Source organism: Gekko japonicus, unplaced genomic scaffold (genome assembly GCF_001447785.1).
Source record: "Gekko japonicus isolate JY-2015 unplaced genomic scaffold, Gekko_japonicus_V1.1 scaffold2853, whole genome shotgun sequence".
Lineage (NCBI taxonomy): Eukaryota > Metazoa > Chordata > Lepidosauria > Squamata > Gekkonidae > Gekko > Gekko japonicus.
In genome coordinates this window covers 57,503-68,687 of record NW_015171588.1, presented here as the reverse complement: position 1 = coordinate 68,687, position 11,185 = coordinate 57,503, and the positions used below count along the sequence as shown (strand labels likewise).

Here is an 11,185-nt window from a genome sequence, read left to right as displayed (position 1 = left end):
GAAGACGGGGACGGCAAAGGGCGAGATGGTGAGACACTGTCATAGATACAACGAACATGAAGTTGAGCAAATTTCAGAGGACGGCGGAAGACCGGGAAGGCCTGGCGTGATCTGGTCCATGAGGTCGCGAAGAGTCGGACTCGACTGTGTGACTGAGCAACAACAACACACTGGGAGATTAGACTCAGGTGGGGGTCGCCGTTTTGGTTTGAAGCAACAGAGCAAAGTTTGTCCAGTGGCACCTTGAAGGCCAACAAAGTTTAATTCTGGGGATAAGCTTTTGTGAGCATGCAAAGCACATGAAAGCTGATACCCAGAATTAAACTTTGTTGGTCTTAAAGGTACCCCTGGACTCAAACTTTGATCTATGAGGCCAGTTAGCAAACAAACCTCAACAGCTGTCTACAGACCGCAGTCAAAATCGAGGTGGAGGAGTGAGTCTGTGTGTTCTCTGCTGCCCCCTGCTGGCTCCGACTCCCCCCTGCCCGCCACTCCGGTCCCTTGCTAATGCAATCTCTTTACCTTCTGCCTGGCACAGGCCCGGCATCTCCCTGACGGTGTCGTCTGAGTCCTGAGCCTCTTCCTCATCCTCCTCTTCGTCTTCTTCCTCTTCTTCGACATCCTCAGCATAGTCTTCTTCCATCCAGGAACTGTTGGATTCCAAATGGCTCTGTGCTAGGCGCTGCATAGCTGCAGGGAATATGTAAAGTCAGAATTAGAAGGGAAGAAGAGATTGGATTTATGCCCCGCCCTTCACTCAGAGTGGCTTACAATCTACTTTCCCTTCCCCTCCCCACAACAGACACCCTGTGAGGTAGGTGGGGCTGAGAGAGCTCTGACAGAAACTGCCCTTGAGAGAACAGCTCTGACAGAACTATGGCTTTGGGTTTGAAGATGCAGGACCTCCATTTTCCAAGTGTGGCATGTTTCCAGACATTGAAACAACTTAGAAGCAGCTAAGAAAGATTCCCCAAACCTTTAGAACTCCCTGCCTCTCTTGGGGGCCACGGGGAGAGGGCTTCTGGAGTTTTGGCCCCACTGGTGGACCTCCTGAGGGCACCTGTGTTTTGGCCTCTGTGTGACACAGAGTGTTGGACTGGATGGGCCATTGGACTGATCCAGCATGGCGTCTCTTAGGTTCCTATCAGCTATTTCATCCCAATTTCAACTTGTAAAAAAGTTATGTTTCTTTATTTAAGTGAGTGCAACTTACCTGAGAGCGGGGGAGTCCCGGGCCCTGTCCTGGAGCTTTTCGGCGCGTGCGCCACGAAGATGCCACCCGGAAGTGACGTCATTGCATCAGTCATGTTGGGGGTGGGACCACTATGATTCAAGGGGAAACCGTAGAGTTTTCCATCAAATCATAGAGCGTCCCCCCGCAACATTCCCGGCATTTAGGGGGTGGGGTTCCCCCCAGCGGCCTTGATCCGGGCAAACGGGATCATTGAGCAGGGTTTTCCCCGCCCCCCTGGGGGGACTTGGCAAGCCTACTGCCAACCCTCCAATGGGGGCCAGGTCTCCCCTGATTTTGAGGGCCCCAGAACAGCTCCACTGGGAACTACCACCCTCCCACAGCCTGCAGTTCAGCGTCTTAACCACTTGAGCCACCGCAGCTCCATACATATATAAATATATCTGTTAAAACACTGACATGACGGCTGAACAGTTTCCATGAAGTTCCATAAGTGGATTCCGCCATCAGTGGATAGAACATGGAGGGCAGGGTTGCCAAACACTGTGTGTGTGTGTGTCTGTGTGGGTAGATCTCCCAGAATTACAAGGGATCTCCAGGCAACAGAGGTCCGTTCCCCCGGAGAAAATGGCTCCCACCACCCATGCTCCGCTGCCTGCACGCCCTGCTCCTGACAGCACCCTCCAGTCTCTGCACCATGAGAGCCACCACTGCCCTTCCTCAAAGAGGCTGGAGAGTTGGGAGCATGAGTGCAAACAGGTAGTAGCGGAGGAGGTGTGTGAGTAAGGGACGAGGGCAATGGGGCCCCACCAGAAGTCTTGGACCACGGCAACGGTCCCTCCTCATGGTACGCTGACACCAGTCCCGACTCCAGAATACCCAATTTTTCTCCCTCTCCCAAAATACAAGAACTTGAGGGCATCCAATGAAGCTGATGGGCAGTAGGTTCCGGACGGACAAAAGGAAATACTACTTTCCACAGAGAGTGATTCAAATGTGGCATTCGCTGTCAGAGGAATAAACAGCTTTGAAAGGGGATTCGATAGATTCATGGAGGAGAAGTCTATCAATGGCTACTAGCCGTGGTGGCTGAGGGGAACCTCCATGTTCAGAGGCAGTCAGCCTCTGAATCCCAGAGCCAGAAGGCAACATCAGGGGAAGGCCTCGGCCTCTATGCACTGTCGTTGGCCCTGCAGGGGAACTGTTTGACCAGAATGCTCTGGGAATTCTGTGCCGAAACGTAACTGCTAGTCACACGGGGGCCCAGCTGGGATCGGGACCACGGTAGCTGAAGCCTCCCCCTCCCCCGCACCACTATCCTGACCTGAAACAGCCCCAGGGAGAATGCTGTTTGCCTCCCGGAAGGAGCTTCCATGTCCTCCTGGCCCCTGTGTGAGGCGGGATGCTGGACTAGATGGACCGCTGGTCTGATCCAGCAGGGCTCTCCTGATGTTCTTATGAAGGCCTCGGCCTCTCTGCCCTGTTGTTGGCCCTTCAGGGGAACTGGTTGGCCCCTGTGTGAGACGGGAGGCTGGACGAGATGGACCCTTGATCTGAATCCAGCAGGCCTCTTGTTATGTTCTTAAATTGCAGAACCCAAGTAAATCTTTAAAACACCAAGCCCTGCCCTAATACATGTCTGACTGAAAGGAGAGCCTGAAAAAAAGAAGCCAGCCAGCAATAAAACAGCTCAGACTAAAAAGGTAGCATTTTAAAAAAAAATGTACATATCTCCGGAGGACGGCGGAAGACAGGAGGGCCTGGTGTGATGTGGTCCATGGTGTTGTGAAGAGACAAACTTGACCACGACTGAACAACAACACAGATCTCTGACAAGGGCAAAATCAAAAAGGCCCAGGCTTTACCACTGCTTGCAATCAGGAGTTGCCCTCAGGAAGATCAGTTTTGTTTAGCTGCTTCCTTACTCTCTCCCCTCCTCCACTTTATTCTCACAAGCAGGAGTCATTTCCTCCAGGAGCGCACAGGAGCGGAACTCCGGCAGTAAAGAGCCCAGGGGGTGGGCACATGCAACAAGCCTCACCCCCTGCTCCCAGCAGCCCTCAGTCAGAGCAAGAAGCAGCCAGGTAAGTTGCAGAGCTCCCCCCGGCCCCCCAGTCCAAAGCATTCCAGTGGCACCTTTAAGACCAAGTTTTATTCAGGTAGAAGCTCTCCCTCCTCTGTGAGGACAGATCTGCACGTTCTACTCCCCCCCCCAATAGATAGCACTCCAAAACAGTCCAGTGGAGCCTGAGCGGTGGGTGTTGCCTTCTGACACACTTCCCATGGTGTCAGGGGGTGTGGCATATGCAAATAAGTTATGCTAATGAGCTCCTGCACCTCTTTTTCTACTAAATGACCCCTGTGAGGTAGTTCAGGAACACTGTTAATCTTTTAAGGTGCTCCTGGACTCTTGGTCTTTTCTACTGCTATAGACAGACTAACACGGGTGCCCATCTTGGCCTGTCTCCACACCTGCTTGTGCATCTTTCTTCCACTTGCAAGCTCTCCCACCACCCATGCTCCGCTGCCTGCACGCCCTGCTCCTGACAGCACCCTCCAGTCTCTGCACCATGAGAGCCACCACTGCCCTTCCTCAAAGAGGCTGGAGAGTTGGGAGCATGAGTGCAAACAGGTAGTAGCGGAGGAGGTGTGTGAGTAAGGGACGAGGGCAATGGGGCCCCACCAGAAGTCTTGGCCCACAGCTGACGCCAGTCCCGACTCCAGAATGCCCAATTTTCCTCTCTCTCCCAAAATACTAGAACTGGAGGGAATCCAGTGAAACTGATGGGAGAAGGGGGTTCAGGATGGACAGAAGGAAATGCGACTTGACACAGAGAGTGATTCACATCTGGAATTCGCTGCCAGAGGATGTCACGATGACCACAGGAATAGAGAGCTTTACATGGGGATTTGATGGATTCATGGAGGAGAAGTCTATCAATGGCTACTGGCCGTGGTGGCTGAGGGGAACCTCCATGTTCAGAGGCAGTCAGCCTCTGAATCCCAGAGCCAGAAGGCAACATCAGGGGAAGGCCTCGGCCTCTATGCCCTGTCGTTGGCCCTGCAAGGGAACTGTTTGGCTACTGTGTGGGACAGGATGCTGGACTAGATGGACCGCTGGTCAGATCCAGTAGGGCTCTTCTTATGCTCTTATCAGGGGAAGGCCCCGGCCTCTCTGCCCTGTTGTTGGCCCTGCAGAGGAACTGGTTGGCCCCTGTGTGAGGCGGGATGCTGGACTAGATGGACCCTCACTGGTCTGACCCAGCAGGGCTCTTCCTATGTTCTTATGAAGGCCTCGGCCTCTCTGCCCTGTTGTTGGCCCTTCAGGGGAACTGGTTGGCCCCTGTGTGAGGCATGATGCAGGACTAGATGGACCGCTGGTCTGATCCAGCAGGGCTCTTCCTATGTTCTTATGAAGGCCTCGGCCTCTCTGCCCTGTTGTTGGCCCTTCAGGGGAACTGGTTGGCCCCTATGTGAGACGGGAGGCTGGACGAGATGGACCCTTGATCTGAATCCAGCAGGCCTCTTGTTATGTTCTTAAATTGCAGAACCCAAGTAAATCTTTAAAACACCAAGCCCTGCCCTAATACATGTCTGACTGAAAGGAGAGCCTGAAAAAGAGAAGCCAGCCAGCAATAAAACAGCTCAGACTAAAAAGGTCGCATTTAAAAAAAATGTACATATCTCCGGAGGACGGCGGAAGACAGGAGGGCCTGGTGTGATGTGGTCCATGGTGTTGTGAAGAGACAAACTTGACCACGACTGAACAACAACACAGATCTCTGACAAGGGCATAATCAAAAAGGCCCAGGCTTTACCACTGCTTGCAATCAGGAGTTGCCCTCAGGAAGATCAGTTTTGTTTAGCTGCTTCCTTACTCTCTCCCCTCCTCCACTTTATTCTCACAAGCAGGAGTCATTTCCTCCAGGAGCGCACAGGAGCGGAACTCCGGCAGTAAAGAGCCCAGGGGGTGGGCACATGCAACAAGCCTCACCCCCTGCTCCCAGCAGCCCTCAGTCAGAGTCCCCACTCCTCCACTTGCACCTGCTGGATGACCTTGGGCAAGCCATAGTTCTGGCACAGCTGTCCTTGAAAAAGAGCAGTTTCTGTCAGAGCTCTCTCAGCCGCACCTACCTCACAGGGTGTCTGTTGTGGGGAGGGGAAGGGAAAGGAGTTTGTAAGCCACTCTGAGACTCCTTTGGTAGTGAAGGGCAGGTTATAAATCCAATCTCCTCCTCCTCCTCCTTTCCAACCCTTCACCAAGCCAATTCCTCCTTCTCTCTCTCTCTCTCTCTCTCTCCCTCCACACTGAAACCAAAGAGAATGATGCCACAGAAATAAACAGCAAAAAAACACAGAACAGCCGTTTCAACTTATCTTTACCCATTACAAAATTTATCGCTGCCACCACCCCTCAAAAACTCCAGCCTCTCAATTCCCGCTCCGTCTTGTCTCACCTCCCAAATGGAAGCCGACATTGAGAATTATCAGCCGGTCAACAAATACCTGATGGAGAGCTGCATCTCCCGGCAGGACTCAAGCCCCTTTCTGCCACTGTGTTTTACTCCCGAGCTGTACCAATTAACACCAGCGAAGGTAAATGGAAGGTCCTACTGCTCCAGAGATTACTCTGCCCAGACACACAAGCACAGCGGCCTGGCATCGCATCGCCTCCCGTTGGAGAAGCAGGATGGTCGATTGATTGGAACGCGGCTCCGATGACCGGCGTAATCCGTTAGGGTGCCTTTCCCAATTGAGCTGTCTTGCTGTTTGCAGTTTCGAAACGGGATCCGCAGCACACAATAAACTCAACTCTTTGTACTCCAGGGGTGAATGCATCTTGTTCATAACACTCTCTCGCAAGAGGGAAGGGAAAAAGTGCCACCGGATGACAAGACGCCTTATTATGCCCTCTCCAAGGAAGGGTAATTTAAAAAGCTAATTATTCTGAATCGTAGTATTGGTCCACTTGGTGGTAGGAAGTGCCGTCAAGGAAAGAGACGCTCAGAGGTGGTTTAGCCATTGCCTGCCTTGGCGTCATGACCCTGGTATTCCTTGATGGTCTCCCATCCAAATACTAGCCAGGGCCGACCCTCCTTAGCTGCTGAGATCTGAGGAGATCGGGCTTGGCTGGGCTCCAAGGGTGAATACACCAAGGGTAGTGGCTAGAGCTCCCATTTGCCCATTTATGGCGGGAAGCCTCCAGGCAACTGCGGCCCTTCCCCGCCAATGATCAGCAAGTGGAAACTGGGGCCAAAGGGGAGGGGCACTATCATCCTGGGGAGAAAAATTAAGAAGAAATATAAGGTTTTGTCTACTTACAGGAAGTTCTGACCATAGAGTTCCTGAAGTTTCCTAGAGCTACCCCCTTGTCACTTCTGGGTAGCTCTGGGAATAGCCAGGAATACTATGGTCAGAACTTCCGCTAAGCAGCCACGACCTTGTTTTTCTTCTAAATTTTTCTCCCGGGACATTGTCCCCTCCCATGCCACAACCCTACCTCCAAAGTTTCCTTGGACTAACACCCACTTTCTTAGACGTGAGGAACCGGGCTCACTGCATTATTTATTTATTTAATTACCTCCTTCATTTACACCCCTGCCTTCCTCCCCCGTTGGGGACCCAAAGCGTCTGATATCGTTCTCCTCTCCTGCATTTTATGTTCACAACAGCCCTGTGAGCTGGGTGGGTTAGAGAGTGGGTGACTGGCCCACGGTCACCCAAAGCGTTTCGGTGGCAGAATGGAGAGTTGAACCTGGGGCTCCCAGCATGATCCTAATCCGAGATCTAACTGCTGCATCACAGTGACGAAGGAAGGAAGGAAGGAAGGAAGGAAGGAAGGAAGGAAGGAAGGAAGGAAGGAATCTGGGGAGGAAGAACACATTCCTCCCAGTTTGCCCCTTGCAATGTATACTAATTCTTCTCTTTAACCTCACACGGGTGTGCTTCAGATGTGCCTAATTGTGCCATTACCTGCTCTGGCTTCTTCTAGTGGGCTGCCATCAAAGGTGGTCTGGGAGGTAGGGTTGCCAACCTCCAGATGGCACCTGGAGACCTGCTATTACAACTAATCTCCAGACGACAGAGATCAGTTCCCCCTGGAGAAAATGGCTGCTCTGGAGGGCGGGCTCTGTGGCATTGGACCCTGCTGAGGCCCCTCCCCTCCCAGAATCCAGCCTTCCTCAGGCCCCACCCCCCCAAATCTCCAGGTACTTCCCAAACCAGAGCTGGCACTCCTACTTGGAGGTCCTTGCTTGAGTTTCCAGGTGCTCAGAGGTTGGGGAGGAGAGATGTAACCCCCCTTCCCTGAAAAAAATGCTTTCCCTCCCAGAAACGGGGACAAGCAATAGCGTTGCCAGCCTCCGGGCGGGGTTCTGGAGATCTCCTCAAATCACAAGGGATCTCCAGACTGGAGATATCAGTTCACTCAAACAAAATGGCTGCTTCGGGAGGGTGGACTCTATGGTATTATACCCCGCTGAGGTGTCTCCCCTCCCCAGACACCCCACCCCCCCAAATCTCCAGGAGTCTCCCAACCCACAGTTGGCAATCCTTGAGTGCAGTTTGACCCGTGAGGGAAACACACACGTTTCCCCAGCAGAGCAAAAAGTAGCGTCAAGTCAAGTAGCGGGGCACAAAGGAAAAGGATGAAACTCCCTCTCCTCTTCCTCTGGGAAAGACTGAAGGTCAAAGAAGACGGGGACGGCAAAGGATGAGATGGTTAGACAGTGTCATAGATGCAACGAACATGAAATTGAGCAAACTCCAGAGGACGGCGGAAGACAGGAGGGCCTGGCGGGATCTGGTCCATGGGGTCGCGAAGAGTCGGACTCGACTGTGCGACTGAACAACAACAACTACAACCCTCTCCCAACGTGTAGAGGCCTCAATCTGAGTTGGACCCCCACATGCCGGGGAATTGAGTATGGAACTCCCAGCATGTGAACCTTGTGGTGGACCCATGGGGAGAGGTGAGGATATTCTAGGTTGCCAGCCTCCAGGTAGAACCTGGAGTCCCCCTGGGATTACAGCTTGTTTCCAGACTACAGAGATCAGATTTCCTTGAGGAAGAGACAGCGTTAGGGGGCGGACTTTGTGGTATACCTAGGGATGCCAGGTCCTTATCTCAGACCAATGGGGGGGGGGGAACTTTCTGGGAGTGGGGGGGGGGAGTGATGTCACTGTGCGCGACTCCCCAGCATGGTGACATTACACAGAAGTGACATGATCACACTGGGGACATTGTGCAGTGAACCAGTGTTCCCCCTAAGCTGAGTTAGTGTGAGCTAGCTCACAGTTTTTTACCGTCCGGCTCGCCCATTTTTGTCTTAGCTCAGGAAGGGAGGGCTCCAGTCCAGAGCAATCGAATTCACGCAGTAGCCAAATCACCTGCCTGCTCACAGTTTTAGTGCTGGTAGCTCACAAAGTAGAATTTTTGCTCACAAGACTCCACAGCTTAGAGGGAGCATTGGCGGTGATGCTGTGGTTTTGGGGCAAACTCTGTTGTAAAACTGGGCTCAAACCATAGAGTTTTGCCTAAAGGCTAGAGCATCGCCTGCATGACATCATCACGTTGGGGACTGTTGGGGGAGCCTGTGAAATCAGGGAATCCCCTGCTCCCACCTGGGGACTGGCAACTCTAGGTATATCACAGAGACTAGGAGAAACTGAAGCCCTAGAGTGACATCACGTCTCTGCGGACTTTTCTTCCCTGCCTAAACTCCACCTTCTCCAGGCACCATCCATAACCACCAGGAATTTCCTAACACACAATAGGCAGCTTTTGGACAATGTACGTTTAGGTCTTCCGCTGACACTGTTACTTTCAATGGGTAACCTGCAAGTTGGGCAGCTCACCCCCCCCCCCCCCCCCAATGCTCCAGCTTGGTTCCATCCCATCAGGTTTCCCACAAACTTTGGCAGAGTTCCTTCCTGCAGCTTCCCCCACTATCACAGTAGTCTCAAGGTTTCAGGATGAGACCTTCAGCCTGGGCAAAGTAATTTGTCAGGGGCAAGGAAACAAAACTTCCTTCTCCATGCCTGTTTCCTTGGCATCAAGGGCAATGCTTCCTACAGAATCTCCCCCCTCCCCCCCCCGCCCCAGTTCTTCAGCTGCTCTGGCTATCCCGGGGAAGGCTGCTCAGTCATTATAATTTTGGGGATACAGACATGCGTGAGAGGATATCACAGGGTGCACAACCAGGGGTCATTTCCTGCAGGAGCACACAGGAGCGGAGCTCCGGCAGTAAAAGGCCCAAGGGGCGGGCACATGAAACAAGCCCCACCCCCTGCTCCCAGCAGCCCTCAGTCAGAGCAAGAAGTTGCAGAGCCCGCCCCCCCCCCCCCATCCAAAACAGTCCAGTGGCACCTTTAAGACCAAGTTTTATTCAGGTACAAGCTCTCCCTCCTCTGCGAGGACAGATCTGCATGTCCCCCCCCCCCAATAGCTAGCAATCCAAAACAGTCCAGTGGAGCCTGAGCGGTGGGTGTTGCCTTCTGACACACTTCCGGTGACGTCAGGGGGTGTGGCGTAGGCAAACGAGTTATGCTAATGGGTTATGCTAATGACCTCCTGCACCTCTTTTTCTACAAAATGACCCCTGTAACCATCCCGGTCTGGATAAAGGCGTTCAACAACACCTTAGAGAAAATTCAGGCAAGATATTTCCGACAACTTTTAGGAGTCTCTGACTGTACACCATATTCGGCACTTTGTACAGAACCGGGGCAGCATTTTAATGAAACAAGAATTTGGCTAATAACCTTTATTTGCTCAGGTTACATTTTAGAATCTCTTCAAACTCTTTACTTTCAAGATTAAAAAGTGATCTGTATAGTATTACCTTCACAGCAATAGATTTGTTTAAAAAAAATGTTGGCTAATCAGCCATAACCATGCACTCCCAGAAGTATTTGTTTAAAAAAATGTATGCCTGCCTGCTAATCAGCCGTAGCCATGCCCTCCCTCCTGCCAAAAGAAGTACCCAACTCTTCTTAGGCCCCGACTCAATTTCCCTGTAGCCAAACTGGTGCAGATTGTTAGCATTATGTAGCTGACACCTTCATTACCTAGAAGGGCCAACATCTGCCAGGTTTTAAAATGAGCATAAGGCTTTCTGCAGTCACTTAATTTCTGCAAGGAACCACGTCAAACACCCATGCCTAACCCAGTGCTCAAGAAAACATCCAGAAAGGGGTGACCAGACTATCAACAGAAGTTTTCTTAACAATAAAACAAATAAATGGACCAGCTGCTTTGAGAAAGTACAGGTAGGGCACGAATTTTTCTCACACTACCAGAAACGAGACCAGTGAAAAACTGTTTCCTTGTTTGTTAGACTTGGCAGTGACCTAGTCCTCAGTGAGGAATGTGATCCGCCTGGTTTGACGAAGAAAAACAACAGCCTCCAGAGAAAAAGAGAGACAGAGACAATATGTTCATTGTTGATGGACAGATTTGTATCGGGTAGCATCTGTCAACTTGCCTCTCCAATACCCTCTGGTTTCTTTGTAGACATGCCTTGCTCCTTGGGTTTATTTTCTCAAAGCCCTGCTTATGTTTATTCAACCCAAGGTTAACCCTAGTTTAAATAACATTCTTTGCTACAGCCTACCCAACACATCCTTGAGGTTTTACAAAATGGGAGGAAAAGGAAATCGAAACAAGTCTTTATGTGTCCTGGATTGTAGGGAGGAACATAGGGATGCCAGCCTCCAGGTGGGTGAAGCAACCCGAGCTGCAGTGTTAGGAGGCTCTAGTAACAAATAAATATACACTGCAGAAACCTTTTAGCAAACTAATGTGTTCTATTTATGGTCATCATTTAGTAAAGTGCATAAAAAGGTAAAGGTTCCCTTGCTCGAAAGCCAGTCGAATCCGACTCTAGGGTTGCGGTGCTCATCTCCGTTTCAAGCCGAAGAGCCAGCGCTGTCCGAAGACGTTTCTGTGGTCATGTGGCCGGCATGACTAAACACCAAGCCGCGTGAAACGCT

General features: G+C 51.6%; 1 protein-coding gene across 1 annotated transcript in view; it reads right to left on the bottom strand.

Annotated features, from left to right (window-relative positions):
• Positions 1-11,185, bottom strand: part of PPP1R1B (protein phosphatase 1 regulatory inhibitor subunit 1B) — an 82,914-nt gene that overhangs the window by 17,189 nt on the left and 54,540 nt on the right. The window contains exon 5 of the mRNA XM_015419854.1: positions 523-690. Coding sequence (XP_015275340.1) covers positions 523-690 — 168 coding nt within the window. The remainder of the gene's footprint in view (positions 1-522; positions 691-11,185) is intronic.